The sequence below is a fragment of the Eschrichtius robustus genome, chromosome 8, assembly GCF_028021215.1.
Source record: "Eschrichtius robustus isolate mEscRob2 chromosome 8, mEscRob2.pri, whole genome shotgun sequence".
NCBI lineage: Eukaryota > Metazoa > Chordata > Mammalia > Artiodactyla > Eschrichtiidae > Eschrichtius > Eschrichtius robustus.
Window position 1 is genome coordinate 107018746 of NC_090831.1, and position 17266 is coordinate 107036011.

General features: G+C 41.5%; 1 protein-coding gene across 3 annotated transcripts in view; it reads left to right on the forward strand.

The window, feature by feature from the left end:
* Positions 1 to 2427: 2427 nt before the first annotated feature.
* AHCYL2 (adenosylhomocysteinase like 2) overlaps positions 2428 to 17266 on the forward strand; it is a 174552-nt gene continuing 159713 nt past the window's right edge. For 2 of the 3 annotated variants that reach the window (XM_068549428.1, XM_068549426.1), the window contains exon 1: positions 2428 to 2815. In XM_068549428.1, the coding sequence (XP_068405529.1) occupies positions 2453 to 2815 (363 nt within the window). In that variant the 5' untranslated portion in view covers positions 2428 to 2452. The remainder of the gene's footprint in view (positions 2816 to 17266) is intronic. The other variant, XM_068549427.1, reaches the window with a different exon arrangement.

Genomic DNA, 17266 nt, shown 5'->3' on the forward strand with positions numbered 1-17266 from the left:
TGGCCAACTTAATTTTAAAGGTTGTAACCATTCCTCTGTTGTTGGACATTAGTATCAGATAACTGTTCATTATTAAAAATAAAACTGCCATACATGTCTTTAGGTTTACACCTTTTAAAATAAATTTAAAATTTTAAAATAATACAGAAAAGTACAAAGTAAAAAAAAAAAAAAAAAAACAACAACTCACCCCAAGGGCTTCCCTGGTGGCGCAGTGGTTGAGAATCTGCCTGCCAATGCAGAGGACACAGGTTCGAGCCCTGGTCTGGGAAGATCCCACGTGCCGCGGAGCAGCTGGGCCCGTGAGCCACAATTACTGAGCCTGCGCGTCTGGAGCCTGTGCTCCGCAACAAGAGAGGCCGCGATAGTGAGAGGCCCGCGCACCGCGATGAGGAGTGGCCCCCGCTTGCCGCAACTAGAGAAAGCCCTCGCACAGAAACGAAGACCCAACACAGCCAAAAATAAATAAATAAAGTGTAAAATAAAAAAAAAAAAAGTCACCCCAAATCCCATCACTTAAAGAAATCACAATTCATATTTTAGTTAATATTCCTCTCTGCTGATACACTCTTACCTGAATTTCATTTTATCTCCCTGAAACTGAGCAAGAGTCTGCAGTGCCCTCTCGGGTGCTCCTCCGTGTCCTCTGTTTCTTGTTTGTAGTAAAGAAAAAAGAAAAGGCTTTAATCTCCTAGGTCTTCCCCAAATTCCAAAGAGCAGGCTCAAGCATTAATAGGACAATAGAGTCACAGGACATAGTTCCAGTTCCTCCTGAAGGAATATAGATAACAATCTGATACGTATCTTTGAGTTCTACAGAAACTAAGACCCCTACCCAGCTGGAGGATAGTGACTACATGCACGTGACCACAAGCATGGGCACCCTAGACTGGTTGGAACCAGAAGGTTGAGATTTCGGAGACATCACCCTGTTACTTCACCACCGACCAATCAGAATTAAGTCACACATCCTGCAGCCCTAAATTTTGTCTATCAGGGAGGTCGGGCTTTTTGAGCACTAGCTGCCTGTTCTGCTTGGCACCTTGCAATAAACTTTCCTCTGCTCCAAACTTTGACATTTTGGTTTACTTGACCTCATTGTGCCACTGGCACACGAACTTTGGTTGGACATCTATTAGAATTAACAGGGCAGGAATTCCCTTGCCGTCCGGTGGTTAGGACTCCGTGCTTTCACTGCCAAGGGTTCAACTCCCTGATCCGGGAACTAAGACGCTGCAAGCTGTGGGGAGGGGCAAAAAAAAAAAAAGAGGGAATTAATTAACAGGGCAAAAGAATTGGCCTTGTTTAAGGCAACAGGTAATTTTTTAAATTTTTAATTTAATTTATTTAGGCTGCGTTGGGTCTTCGTTGCTGCGCGTGGGCTTTCTCTAGTTGGGGCCAGCAGGGGCTCTAGGTGCTCAGGCTTCAGTAGTTGTGGCTCTCCGGCTCTAGAGCGCAGGCTCAGTAGTTGTGGCCCACAGGCTTAGTCGCTCCACAGCATGTGGTATCTTCCCGGACCAGGGGTCGAACCCATGTCCCTTACACTGGCAGGCGGATTCTTAACCACTGTGCCACCAGGGAAGTCCCCAACGTGTAATTCTTTAGCCTTGAAATTTTGACCTAGTGATACCTAACTTCTTTTTTTGGAGTGATGTTAAATTCCAAGCTCGGAATGTTCTAGAAATCACCACAGCAGGCAAGGTCCTAATTTATTCCTTCTAAAAACAAAGCCATTAAAGTTCGGAAAGCTGTTAGGGTCCCGATTTCATTGATGCAGAAAAATCAAGTCACTTTAAGCCTGAAGTCGGCGCTCTCCCCACGTGACACCGCTTTTCCTTTAAATGCCTGCTCACGTGATCGTAGACTTGCACACTCGGAGGCAATTTACAATGAATGTTAGGGTAGAAAGTCATTCCTCCCCCACTATCTTAAACAAGCTAGTGTGTTTCTAGCTAGGGTTTCTAGCGTTTGTTCCCCGGAAGCCGCAACTCCTCTGGAGACTTTCTCTTCCTCATGTCGTGTCACCCGTTGTCACTCCTTTCCGTTAGTCACCGGCACTAGAGCTCCATCTCTACTACAAAATCCCGCTTGCTGGAGGAAGAGTGACTGGGACTACAACTCCCAGGGGGCATCGTGCGCCCAGCCCTCGGCGGCGCGCAGTGGTGGTCGGGGGCTGAGGTCCCACTGTCTTTTCGCCTCATGCGGCCCCGAGCAAACGCACTACAGGTTCCGTGGCTCCACGCGAGCGAGCGAGCCGGGGCGGGGCGGGGCGGGGCGGGGCGGTGGGGGAGAGGCCGGGGCTGGCTGGCGGGCGGGCGGGCAGAGGAAGGGGGTGGGAGCGGAGGCGATGGAGGGGAGGAGTGGGGGAATGGGGGAGGGATGGGGAAGGGAGGCGGGAGGCGGGGCCGAGCAGGAGCTGGAGTCTGAGCCGGCGGTTGCAGTGGAGGCGGTGATGTCGGTGCAGGTCGTGTCAGCAGCGGCTGCCGCGAAGGTGCCTGAGGTGGAGCTGAAGGACCTGAGCCCCGCCGAGGCGGAGCCACAGCTGGGACTGAGCACGGCGGCCGTGAGCGCCATGGCCCCCCCAGCGGGCGGCGGGGACCCTGAAGCTCCAGCTCACGCGGCGGAGCGGCCGCCGGCCCCTGGCCCGGGATCGGGGCCCGCTGCGGCTCTCAGCCCCGCCGCTGGGAAAGTGCCTCAGGCGTCGGCCATGAAGCGGAGCGACCCTCATCACCAGCATCAGAGGCACCGCGACGGCGGCGAGGCCCTGGTCAGCCCCGACGGCACCGTCACCGAGGCGCCGCGCACGGTCAAGAAGGTATTGGGGCCGGGCTGCCTCTTTCGGAGAGCGAGGGTGGGAGGGGGAACCGCAGATCCTCTCGGCGCTGCGGCACCACCCTCCAGGCCCTCCCTTCTGATCGTAGGAGCAGAGAGATCCCTTTTCCCCTTAAACCCGCTCTCTCAGAGATGTTCCCACCCGGGCCCCAGTGCTGGGGAGCGAAGACTCCCGGTGGTACGGCCGTACTTAGCTGGGAATAACATGGAGGTAGTAGCGCTCTCCCCTGCTCCTTGGAATAGTATTACCCCTCTCTGTACTCCCAACATACTCCCGTGTGTATTTTCCAGACTATCGGGGAGAAGACCCCGATGGTGTAGAAAAAGCTTACTGCTTATGAGAGCTCATCCAGCAATAAGGGTGGAAAGAGCTTTTCTATTTGGAGATCTTTTCTATAAGGAGTAGTTACCTCGCACTGAGATCCTCAGTTGTGTGGTTTCTGTACAGATGATGATTTTCTGCCTTTCTGTGGCCGAGCGCTTCCATCGAGCAGTATTGATGCCGTGCCCTTCATTCCAGATACTGCAATATCCTTACATCTTCTCTGAATGTAGAAGGGTAATGGAGAGATTCTCTTCACTGTTTTCTCTTCAGAGGTTTGTCCTCTCTGCTCAGTAGTTGGTCACCAGGATTATTAGACTGTGTATGAAGAGAATGATTGTTTTATTGGTTCTTTTATTATGATCTGAAAGTGTTAGGAAGAAATGCTTCTACTTTTGGGAAAGGCGATCACTGGGGGGTTTTCTGTCTCAGCTGTCAGCTTCTTTCAGATATAGTTTTGAAGAGGCCGAAGCCTCAGAACACCAAGGAGTAGGTGTGCCTAGATGTTTGATATTCCCAGTATTACCCTTACAATGGCTATCTGTGGTGTGTCTATCCTCTCACAAAGCAAATCAGTATGGAAGAAAAAGGGCAAATGTTGCAAAAACAGATGTGGATCGTATGAAAAGGGATTATCATTTTAATTTCCGAAGTATAATGTGAACACAGTGATTTATAGATTTTTTTACTTTGTGAATGATTTTTTAAAATCTATTTAATTTATTTATTTTTGGCTGTGTTGGGTCTTTGTCGCTGTACGCGGGCTTTCTCTAGTTGCGGCGAGCGGGGGCTACTCTTCATTGCGGTGCGCGGGCTTCTCATTGCGGTGGCTTCTTTGGTTGCAGAGCACAGGCTTCAGTAGTTGTGGCTCGTGGGCTCTAGAGCGCAGGCACAGTAGTTGTGGTGCACGGGCTTAGTTGCTCCTGGGCATGTGGGATCTTCCCGGACCAGGGCTCGAACCCATGTTCCCTGCCTTAGGCAGGCGGATTCTTAACCACTGGCCACCAGGGAAGTTCCCTTGTGAATTATTTTTAATTGCTTTATCAGAACAGCAAGGAAGTGATGTGAAGTCTGCATTGGTTTCACTGCGCAGGATTCAGCTGAGTTGGAACCTTGTATCCAGCCTAACTTTGGTTGTAATAGCCTCATTATTAAGGTATGAAGCAGAGAACCCTTCCATTTTAATTACCCAAATATGGGTGATAACATCAGATGGAAGACTGAATGAATTTGTATAATGGTGCTTTAGGACAGTGTCTTTCTCATTTGCATTATGAAACTTCTCTGGGAGGAATTATAGGAGGAAAGAGAGGCAGCACAGGCACCAGTGCTGGTAGTACCTAGATTTGAGTCTGGAAATCTGAAATGTATTTGTAACTAGTTGAGGTGCTTTATAACTCTGGCCAAATCCAGTGATTAAGGGTCTTTTTGTGTAAAATCTGTATTTTGGTTAGGTCTCTTGAGGGTAAGAGTGTTTAACAAATTGCCTTTATTTAGTTTTTTGGCCTTGTCATGAAGCTTGCGGGATCTTAGTTCCCTGACCAGGAATTGAACCCTGGGCCACAGCAGTGAAAGTGCGGAGTCCTAACCACTGGACCGCCAGGGAACTCCCCAACAAATTGCCTTTTTTTTTTTAATATTTATTTTTATTTATTTGGCTGCATCGGGTCTTAGTTGCGGCACGTGGGATCTTCGTTGCAGCATGTGGGGTCTTTTTGTGTGGCCCACGGGCTCAAATTACCTTTAGAACATGGGATTTACAGTCAAGCAGACCTGGGTTTGAATCCTAGTACCCCCACTAACTAGCTTTTGGGTAATTTCCAAGTTCTCTACATCTTAGTTTTCTCTTTTATAAAGTGAGGTTACTAATACGATTGAAGATTAGAAATATTTGTAGAGGGCTTAGCATTGAACTTGGCACATATAGTGAGGGCTTAAGAAATTACAGCAATTATTAAGAATTGATTTTATTTTTTTCTTCCTTCCATCGTGGCTTAAGTGCACCACTATGGCTTCCTTTAAATAGTGTATACTATTCAATACATTCTATATAAAGCAGTGAAAAAATCACAGGCCAGCATCAGTCTGTTTTTCCCAATTCTAGATGTGTTTCTTGATCATTTTCCTTGTTGCTGAACCACCTTCTTCCTGTTTTTCCAGCATCAAAATGTAGGTCCCATGATTCTAGATTTACTCAGCAGCCTCAAGGCTATGGAAGACAGGGCTGAGCTTGCCTTACAATGTTAATTGCAACCAAAAACCAACTTCTGTACTGGAAGTTAAGCAGGCAAAGCTCCGGGCAAGGATGCAGCTGTATGACACAACTACAGGCATTGCTGAGCTACTTTTGGGGGGCAGAATCTTTAACTTTCTTGACATCGAATTAGCTAAATTAAAACAAGTGCATGAGACTGACCTTCTTTCTTCAAGTTGAAAGTCACCTCCCCAAGGGACTGCAGTGTGATATTTTGATTTGTTAAGCCTTTCTTGATTTTTAATTTATTTAAATAATCATTCTGACCTTGACTCCCTTCTGCTTTTATTTTAGTGTAGGGAGGGACTCGAGGTACTTAGGATTGAAATAGCTACCTTTGGCTATGTAATTGGTGACTGTTGCTTTTATTTTGTAACTGTCACATACAAGCTTGTTTATTTTAAGCATATTTCCATTGATGGTTTCCCTTACTCCATTTGTGTATCTGTCATCAGTTTTCTTAGTACTGTTACTCTGTTCAGTCACACAAGGGAAATAAGCTTTTCATAAGAGCCAGACTTTCCAAGTGCAGCATTTAACCAGAATGAACATATGGTGTGCAGGTTACTCAGTCCCATCTTATCTTTGGCATCTACCTCCATCCTGTAATTTGTGGTGCTCTGGGGACCAGATCTTGTCACCGTGGCTATCATATATTTGTATATAATGTTTTTCTTCGTAAGTGAACTCAACAAACCAAAAATCTCTGTAAGAAGTGATTTGTGAAATAGGAAGATAAAGTCCACAGTGAATGCAGTTGCAATAGTTGAGAGGATTTCTTCCCTGTGTTCTTGAAAATGGGGTAATAGGAATGTCACAGCACAGCAGGGAAAACAAGGCAGGAGAGGATTTATTTCAGAAAAGTTAAAACTTTCTGACAATAAGGCTGTGAGCCTAAGAACCACAACTAGTTTGTGCTTACGTCAATATCAGTAATGACCATGTTCAAGCAGATTCCTTTTTTTTTTTGGCAAATGAATCCACCTTGTGCTGGCTTTGTTGCTGTCAGCAGAGAACGAGTTGAGCCATGCTAGTGCTTTCTTGCCCTGAATTCTTTAAGCTCTTTATTTGGTTAATTATGGACTACTAAAATGAAACCTTTTGGATATAGTCATGGGAACAGGGGAGGAGTATTACTCCTTTTGCCAGTTAGGAAAGTACAGCCTTGCAAAATGTTCAGTAAGGCACTTGGCAGATTGACCGTAATAACAGTTACCATTAATTGGCCCTTTATATGTTATTGGCATTTTTCTAATCCTGACAGCTACACAATGAGATATAAGTGGTATTATCTCCATTTCACAGATAAGGAAATGAGGTCCAGAGAAGGTAAAGTGCCTTGACCAAGGTTATACATCTAGCAAGTGGCAAAGGTAGGACTTAAAACCCCTGTTTTAAATCTTGGTCTGTTTCCAAAGCCCGTGTCCTTTTTATTATGCCACACTGATTCTAACTTCTTAGTTGCTGGGTTCTGGCTTTCTCCCAGAAGTCTGTCAGAATACTCAGTGAACTCTAAGTTATGTCTTTCTGGTTTAAGACTTAGGTCATCCCAAATCCAAAGTAAGGAGGGTCTGAGTCAGGGCTTTAGGAAGAGGATGGGAAAAAATTGTACAAATGTAGAATCCGAGAGAATTGTAAAATTATGAGAGAGGGAGAAGAGGATCTTATATGTATATAAAAAAGCATTTCAAGATCAATGATGCATTTTCACATTAGTAATTTAGTGATAATTTGAGAGATGTATTCTTACTTTTAAAGTTATAAATAAATCAGGAGTACCCGAGGGCTATGCTCCTCCTTCCTGTGCAGCTAACAGTTTTCCTTGTTCTTTAAGACCCACCTGCTCTTATGAATCAATCTCTAGTTAAACATTTTGAAAATTAGAAGGGGAAGCATATTGTTATGTATTCCTGCTGTGTCCCAGGCATTGTATTAGAGCTTTACATATACTATTTTATTTAAGCCTTTTAAGAGCTCTCAGAAATAGGTAGTGTTATCCTTGTTTTATTGAGGAAACCGAGGGTTGGAGAGATTAAGGAATTTGTCTCAAGGTTACACGTTTAGTAACTGTGATGTGAGCTAACAGAACTCTAATCTGTTTGACTCTCATGCACAAACTCCATTGCTTTTCTTCTTTTTTTTTTTTTTTGGGCCCAGCGGCATGTGGGATCTTAGTTCCCTGACTAGGGATCGAACCTGCGCCCCTTACATTGGAAGTGTGGAGTCTTAACCACTGGACTGCCAGGGAAGTCCCTCCATTGCTTTTTGTTCTTTTTTTTTTTTTTAATTTAAATATTTATTTATTTGGCTGTGCTGGGTCTTGGTTACAGCACGCGGGATCTTCACTGTGGCATGTGGGATCTTTAGTTGCGTCATGAGGGATCTAGTTCCCTGACCAGGGATCAAACCTGGGCTCCCTGAATTGAGAATGCAGTCTTACCCACTGGACTACCAGGGAAGTCCCTCCATAGCTTTTCAATTGAAGTATTTCTCTGTTCAAAGCTTAGCTTAAACCTTTCAAATCTTAGTTAATCTGTATATTTTTGCGGATGTTTGTTATTTCACTAACAGGCGGTTTTTTATTTATTGAGCTTATTTAATGGTCTTACCATTTATTTATGTGAACATTTATGAATTTTCTGAGAAGGCAGCCCTTATTTTGTATAATTTCTGAATTCTCTTCTTCCTGGAAAGACGGAACATTAAGAGCTGTTTTAGGAGGTTGCTCAGAGCTGAAGTTGCAGTTGTGTATTTAATGTACTGAGGAAGACGACTTAGGTCCTTAGTGTCCAGTTAATAGAAGAAATGGATAGTTCATGAAAAGGGAGAGTGAGTTTCTTAATTATATCATTTCCTTGAAAGCGTTCTCCTCCCCCACAGTAAAAGAAAAAAAAAAGGAAGAGATTTGTTGGGATCTTCATTCAGACTTCATTCTTTCTTGGTAGTCCTTGTTCAAATAATTCAGAGAGGTACAACTGAGGTGGATGGGAGAAGAGTAAATCTTGGCAGCTGCCCCGATCCACCCGCCTGCCATCGTGTTCAGGTGGTATGCACAATTAGAGGAGCTGAAATTCCACTCCCCCAATAAGAGGTTTAGTTAGATTGATCAGGTTTCTATGGAATTTGGAGGAGTTTTTTATAGTCTGAATGACCTATGGCCTGAGATTTGGTGAGAGCTGAGCAGAGGAGAAAGCAGTGGAGTGAAATTTCTTCTGTAATGGTTCTAAGTAAAACTACTTTGATTAAATTCAATAACTTAAGCCATATGATGTGTATGATTTTCAGTTCCCTCTTCCCCGTCTATATTGTGCAGCAATTCAGTTAACCATTTTCCCTCTTGGACACTGCATTAATAGCTGGTGATTTTCTATTCTTTTTTTTTTTTTTTTAAGGGTCTTTCAATAGAAATGGATTGGTTTGGGGCACCTGCTTCTTTTTATCTCAGAACTTATATTAAGGAAGGGTATAGAGGTTCTAGAGCTGCTAGTTGAGTTTCTCTAAGTCAGGCTTTTCCTTAAAGCCTTTCTGAATACTACAAAGCTGTCATTGAAAGTTAAGTAAGCTGAGACTTAAACTGGCTTCATCTTCCCTGCAGATTTATCTCCCACAGTGCTCCAATGTGAACCCTTCTGATCATTCTAAAAGATATGATTTGATATTGTTGAGTACCTTTTCTTGGAAACTCTTTTCTCGGCTTCAGTTATAACTTCATTTATGGCTACCATTTACTGAATACTTACTCTCTTCTAGTCATCTATCTATCTCATCTCATTTAATTCTCATAACAACTTTATCAGATGAATATTATTATCTTTATTTTATAGATTAGAAAATATAGGCCCAAAGAGAGTAATTAACTTGCCCAAGGCTTTGCCAGTCTTTGATGCCTTTGGGATCAGTGGGATGAAACACTGCCCACAGCAATAATGAGAGGCTTTGCCACGCTGCCAACCCCTTACTTTTCTGATTAAACGCCCATGTGAAATTTGCTTAAGTTATTGCACCTAGGCTGCTGAGACTATTCTGCAACCTTTTGGATCCCAGGATCTACCCTCTTCCAAGGGGAGGTCTCACATCCCTGTTTACCTCAGTCACTACCTGACGCCTAGTCAACCATTGTCTTCCTAATACTCATTCCCTTAACACTCTCCTCATCCTCTCAGCCAGTCCAATCTTCCCAAACCTTTCCACTGTGCTCTCTACAACTTGCCCCTTCATTATCAGTGAATCTTCTTGTAGCATCAGCCTCTAGCAGCAAGATCAAGTTACAGGGGCAACAGTGGCACCTGGCACCTGGTATCCTGAACTATAATGGTGCAGCCCAAGCTGCAGCATCTCCTGCTTGGCATAAGCAAACATGACATCTTTTCCAAGCCCATTCTGTGGTGGTGTTTTTAACTGTGTAGCCCTGAAAGCTACCTCATGTCCTTTCTGTAAATTCTTTTTCTGTCCAACTCAGCCAGAGTTGACTTCTGCTGTTTATGGAACTCTGAGTGACGCACTGGTTGAACCTAACCATCTGCCTTTTTAGTTGCCTGCATCTATGGAGCTGAGAGTTGCTAGAGAAAATCAGAAAACCAGGTAGATCGATGTCACTATAAATTCATAGTCGTCAACCTCATATGCTTGATCATCGCTGCCTCGTAATGTTATACATTTTCTAGTAAGGTTACTTTCACACTCACTGCAAATGATTATTTCAGACTGTATCTTTTTACTTCTAATTTCATGTGTGTTCTTTTTAAACTAGTGATATGCCTTGTTATAAAAACAGAAACCACCAAAAGGGAATTCCTTCATCTTTGTACCTCCCAAATCTACAAATCTACCTCCATCTGGGGTTCATCTTTTTCTCTTTCCCTCATGTTATGATAGGGGAAGATGTGTCCTTCATTCTGTCAAAGGCCAGTCCCTCCACAAGTGTTCTAATCACGTTCTCCAGTCTTGTTTTTTTTTTTTTTAAGATTTAATGTTATTTATTTTTGGCTGCGTTGGGTCTTTGTTGCTGCTTGTGGGCTTTCTCTAGTTGTGGTGAGCAAGGGCTACTCTTCGTTGTGGTGCGAGGGCTTCTCCTTGCGGTGGCTTCTCTTGTTGTGGAGTACGGGCTCTAGGCGTGCGGGCTAAGTAGTTGTGGCACGAGGGCTTAGTTGCTCCGCGGCATGTGGGATCTTCCCAGACCAGGGATAGAACCCATGTCCCCTGCATTGGCAGGTGGATTCTTATCCACTATGCCACCAGGGAGGCCCCTCCAGTCTTCTTAAAGAACTTCATCCTTTGGTTATTTCCTCTTTCTACTAGAGCCTTTCCTACAGATTTCCTTGCTGTAATCTCTCCCGTTTTGAAAACCCTGTCCTCTAACCTCCATATCTCCTTTCTGCTACTGTCCTATCTTTCTACTCCCTTGTGCAGCTAAGTTTCTTAAAGGAGTTTTCAGTGTATGCTATATACACCTTTTGTCTTCCCACACTCGTTAACCCACTCCTACTCTAATACTCTGACCCACATGACGCCCTCTTGCTGAAGCTGGTAATGTCCATCAGATTGAGAAACATGGCTATCTGTTTTTTCATCCCTCATCATATAGGACCTCTTGGCAGCATTTGACACCAATTTCTTACCAAAACACTCTCCTCTCTTGGCTTCCATTACCCTCCTCTTTACTAGCTTTCCTCTTATTTCCCCAGCTGCTCCTTCTCAGTCTTCTTTATGGGTTCTTTCTCCTTGATCGTGGGTGCTCTGCTCTTTCCATTGTGTTTTCTCCCTAAGTCATCCACAGCATTCCTGTGCCTTTGAGTATCATCTACATACCAACAACTCCCCAGATTATTTCTTTAGCCAGGACCCCTCTTCTGAATGCCAATCTTGTGTGTGTACAACTCCCTACTTGCAGTTGGACTTCAGAACTAATGTCGAAAATGGAATATTTATCTCCTGTCTAATCCTCAAAATATGTTCTTGTTTTCTTCATATCAGTAAAATGGTAGTTACATTATTTTTTGCCTTTTTTAAAAAAAAGTTGTTTTTAATTACACAAGTAATGCTTGAATGTATTCTTGTGAAATAATTCAATCTAATGAAGGAAACTCCTTCCTTGGCCCTCAGCCAGTCTTGTTCCCCTCCCCAGAGACCTCTGCTATCAACTTATCTTTTTCAACTTTACATTCATATTGTACATAGAGAAATTGGTAGTTTTATAATAACTTGTACATAAATAAAAGTACATTATATATATATATACATTGTTTTGCAGGTTGCTTTTTCCACTTAACAGAACGTCTTGGAGCTTTTTACATATCATTACTTACATATGTATCTCATACTTTTTGACTGCTGAGTTGATTTCCAAAGTCTATACCATTGTTGTTTATTAAACTATTCTGTTGATGCACATTTAACTTAATTTTTATATGCTGTAGTAGCTATCTGTATGCATTCTTTTTGTGTACATGTATAAGTGTTTCTCTATGATAGATACCTAAAAGTAGAATTTTGGAGTTGAAAGATATCCACATTTTAAACTTAATACATAATATCATGTTGCCTTCAAAAATGTAGTACCATTTTACACATCAACTAACTATATACAAGATAACCTTTTTACTACACCTTCACCAATACTGGATATTTTTACATCTTTTATAAGAAAAAAAGACATAAAGATGTAAAGATGCCTTTTTTTAAAGGCATTTACTATTGTTTTTAATTAGTATTTTTTCTGCTTATAGTGAGGCTGAGAATATTTTCATGAATAAATTGGTAGTTTATATTCTTTTTCTTGTAATTACCTGTTCATATTTATTCATTAACAAATATTTATTGAGGGATTACTATGTGCCAAGTGCTGGGTATTCAGCAAAATAGATGAAGATCTCTGTCCTCCTATTGACTTGCCTTTTTCACGTTGGCTTGTAGGAGTTCTTTATATTTTCTGGATATTAATTCTTTCGTTGTTGTTGTTGGCCGTGCCACGCAGCATGCAGGATCTTAGTCCCCAACCAGGGATCGACCCACGCCCCCTACAGTGGAAACACAGAGTCTTAACCACTGGACCCCCAGGGAAGTCCCTGGGTATTAATTCTTTGTGTATATGTTGCAGATATTTTTCCTACTCTATTTCTTGTTGACTTGTAAGTTTGTTTATATTAAAAGTTTTTATGTAGTCAGATTGGCCATTTTTTTCTTTTATGGCTTAAACATTTTGTGTCTCAGAATGGCCTTTCCTACCCCAGGTTTATAAACAAGTTCTTTTATATTTTCTTCAGCTGTTTTCATGGTTGTGTTTATTATCTTTTGGTCTTCAGTCCATCTGGAATTTATTTTTGTTTGTAATATAAGATAGGGACTATTTGGAATGTAAGATAGCTCTATTTGGCCCCAAATAAAATTTAATATTATACTTGCTCGGATTTGTTCTCTTTTTTTTTTTTCCTCTTTAACTTGTGCTTCTTAACAGTTTTTTTAAGGAATTTTTACTACATTCATGTCTGTTGTTTCTGTGAGAGAGAAAAGATTATCCTTCCGGATGCTTGTTTAATAACCTCCCCCAGTACATTCTGAGCTTCTTTTGTGCAAAAACCACTTATGTGTTGTGTGCTGAACACTGCTAAGTGGTAGGGTTATTAAATCAAAACAACATTCTTGCCCTCAAGAAGAGGGTAGGGAATGTGGATAGGAAAATAAATAAGTACAATCTAGTTTAGTATGAGCACCACTGGAAGCAGGAATTGTTGCAGTTTGTGGAGGTCAGCATTGAAATGGAGGTATATCACCTTAGGAAAATGAGTTGGTTGTCCACCCAGGAAGCTTCACAGTGTAGGGGAACCTTTGTGAGGTTTCCATGTTCCAGCTTTACAAATCCAGAAATTCACATTTTTAGTACACTTAGAGTTCATTCACCTCTTAGGACTGGTTCATTCAAACCGAACTCACAAGAGACCCATTTAAAACAAAATGATAACTTCTAATTTATGGTCAGAACAGAACTTTCAAGCTAATCTGAAATACATGTCAGTCAGGAGACTTTGGAAAGTCTACATGGGAAGTCTAATCATAAAGACAGTTTCTTAAGTTTGGAAACTTTTAGGTCCTTGCTACTCAAACCAGTCTATGATCAGAATCATCGGCATTGCCTTTGATCTTGTTGGAAATGCACAATCTCAGGCAATTGGTTCTGTACTAGTGCATACCCACCAGAACCTTAGTTTTTTATTCATTGTTGAATAATGTTGGCTTAGCAGTTGGCTTATTTCATGTTTCTCTTTTATGAAATCTCAGAGTAGAGAGGCAAGAAAATCATTTTAGGGTTTTGTGGAAGGGCAGAAATTTATAATAAAACATTATAAGACTTGTAATGAAATATTTGATAGACACAGAGACGGAAGCATAGACGGGCACAGATATACAAAGAAAGACATACACAGAGATTCCCCCACATACACAGAACCCCTGAAGACCCCTCCACTCAGACACTGCCCCCAGCCCCCCCCCCCCCCCACCGCCAGACACACACACCCACACACACCCACAGAGAGCGTCTCCACAGAGTCCTGGACTTATACCCACAGAGACACCCGACCCAGACTCACATGCACCCTGAGGCCCGGTCCTATACAGAGAGATATACACACACACACACACCCCCAACAGGTAATGTGTAAAACTCAGATTTTCGTAGGACTTGAGTAGTGTTCTCCATAGCTATTTTGAGGAGAAGGGATGAGTATACTCTCTAAGGTACTTTTATCTGAGCCAGAAAATGAAGCAAAAATAGATGGGCTGCCACCAGGTCTGCAGAACAGTGAATGCTATAAAGTTTTATTTGAATTCCTATTTCTGGAACTGCTTGTTCCTGGGCATCATTTTCAGCTTGATGTACTCATCATGCTTGGATGGAAAGTTATTCTCTTTCTCTCAGGAGCTTGTATGCTAGATTGCTGGTTAAGCAGAGTTCCATACTCAGTGCCCCTGGATGCTATCTGAGTCACATAAATCTGCCCAGAATTGGAAGATCTAGAAACACTGTACCTATGTAGAAGACTCGTACTGAGTCCTCTGTGGGTGTGTGGGATTGAAGAATGTAGAGTGGAGAGGGAAAATTATGTTAAAACTAGAAAGAGATGTAATTTGGGGGTGTTTAACCTGTTGGATCATTCATGGTATAGGTTTGCATAAAGATCTGTGATGAAGCTTCAGAGTGACTCAGGGGAATAATTTAGTTGTAAGTTAAAGGATTTAAAAACTATATGGATGTGGGCTGGGGGTTGCACACTGTGTTGTTTGATAGATCATTGGTATCCACGTACCCAGGGATTTGGCTTGGGTAGCATCTTGGAGAGAAGTATCTTGTTAGGGAAAAAGAGACTGGACTGTACAGCATGTTTGTGCCTAAATACTTAAAAGTTTCTATCACACTGAGGGAGTAAGGCACCAGAGAGACATTAGTAGAATAGTTTTATAAATGTAGGTTCCAAAAGGAGATAAATATTTTTCTCTTGCTCCCTGGTACATGTATATGTATTCATTTGACCAAAAGCCTGTTAAAAAAATTGTTTTTCCCAAGCATATGGAAGAGTACAGAGAAAATTGTACTCACTGCCCAATTTAACATATGTTAGCATTTTGCAAAATTTTCTGTAGATTTTTTTTTTTTAAATAAATTTATTTATTTTATTTTTGGCTGCGTTGGGTCTTTGTTACTTCACGCAGGCTTTCTCTAGTTGCGGTGAGCGGGGGCTACTCTTCGTTTCGGTGCACGGGCTTCCAATTGCGGTGCCTGCTCTTGTTGAGGAGCACAGGCTGTAGGTGCACAGGCTTCAGTAGTTGTGGCTTGCAGGTTCTAGAGTGCAGGCTCAGTAGTTGTGGCGCGCAGGCTTAGTTGCTCCGCAGCATGTGGGATCTTCCCGGACCAGGGCTCGAACCCGTGTCCCCTGCATTGGCAGGCGGATTCTTAACTACTGTGCCACCAGGGAAGCCCTGTAGATGTTATTTAAAAGATATAAAACATTGTAGATAAAATGGAAGACTCTTTGTACCCCTTCTCTGTTTATTTCCTTTCTTTCTTTCCTTCTCTTTCTCCCAACACAGAGGTAACTGCTCTTCAAACTTTACTGTTTATAATCCCCCTTCATGTTTTAATACTTTTGCTACATATTGTTTATCAGTATCAATTGTATATCAGTAAACGATATATAGCATTGTTTTGCATGTTTATAAACTTAACATAAGTGGTTTTATAGAGCAGATATTTATTCTGCAACCTACTTTTTTCACTCAACTTTGAGTTTTAACCAGTCTGAAACGTGTAGATTTTCCTGTTGATTAATTTTAACTACTGTGTAGTACTTCATTGTATGAATATACCACTTTTTACCCATTCCCCTTTAATGTTTCCTTTTTTTTTTTTCTGGAGTGAACATCCTTAATCGTGTTTCCTTATGCACAGTTCCTTTTGAGCGTTTCTCTAGGATATAGCCCTATAAGCAAAATTGCTTCAGGTATGTCACCTTTACCAGATACTCCCAAATTGCTTTCTAAATTGATTTTATTAATTTCTGTTTTCTGAATCCTTACTAATATGTGCAATTGTCAGGCATTGAACTTTTGTTCAGTTGAACTACCAAGGTCTGGTAGTTGTGAAATGGTATCTCTGCTGTTTTAATTTGTATTTCCTTGGATAAAGTGAGATTGAGCATCTTTTAATATGTTTGTAGTCCATTTGGATTTACTTTTTTGTAAATTGTGGTCTGTATTCATATCCTTTCCCATTTTTCTTTTGGGATCTTATTGGCTTTTATTATTGATTTGTAAAAGTTATTTATTTATTTTAAAAATATTTATTTATTTGGCTGCACCGAGTCTTTGTTGCCGCACACAGGATCTTTAGTTGCGGCACGCGAACTCTTTGTTACAGCACGTTGAATGTAGTTCCCTGACCAGGGATGGAACCCAGGCCCCCTGCATTTGGAGCGCGGAGTCTCAGCCATTGGACCACCAGGGAAGTCCCTGTAAAAGTTCTTTAAATATATTCATTCTAATCCTTCATCATATATATGTGTTGCAAATATCTTCCAGTCTGTGTCTTGCTTTTTTTTTAACTTATGACTTTCATACAGAAGTTAAATTTTTTAATGTAAAGTCGATCAGTTTTTTTTCCCTCTGTGTAGTTTGTCCTTTTTGAGTCTTGTTTTAGAAACTTTTCCCTATCTTGAGGTCATATACTCTTCTATATAGTCCTCTAACATGTTTAATTTTGTTTTTTCACAATTTAGTCTTTAATCTGTCTGGAATTTATTTTTGTTTATGGTGTGAGATAGTGATCTATGTTATTTTATTTTTCCATATGGATAACCAATTGTCCCAGCCCTGTTTGTTGACTAAGTCTATCCTTTCCCCATTGATATATGTTGCCACTTTCTGTCATATGCTCTGTATCCATTCTGTTCTGGGTGGTCTCTTTGTTGATCTCTTTACCAATACCACACTTTTTTTTTAATTACTAGAACTTTATAATAACTCTTGATGTTTGCTTGGATAAGTTCCTCCTAATGTATTCTTTAAAATTTTTAACAGCTTTATTGAGGCAAAATTTACATAGGGTAAAATTCACCCATTGTATATTCAGTTCAATGACTATTAATAAATATATCTGTAGAGTTTTTTTTTTTCACTATGGCAAAAGATATGTAAAACATAAAATTTACCACTTTAATCATTTTAAAGTTATATAGTTCAGCAGCATTAAGTGCATTCACATTGTTGTGAAACTATCACCACCGCTCACTTCAGGGCTTTTTTCATCTTCCCAAACTGAAACTTCATTATACCCATTAAAGAATAACTCCCCATTCCCCTCTCCTGCC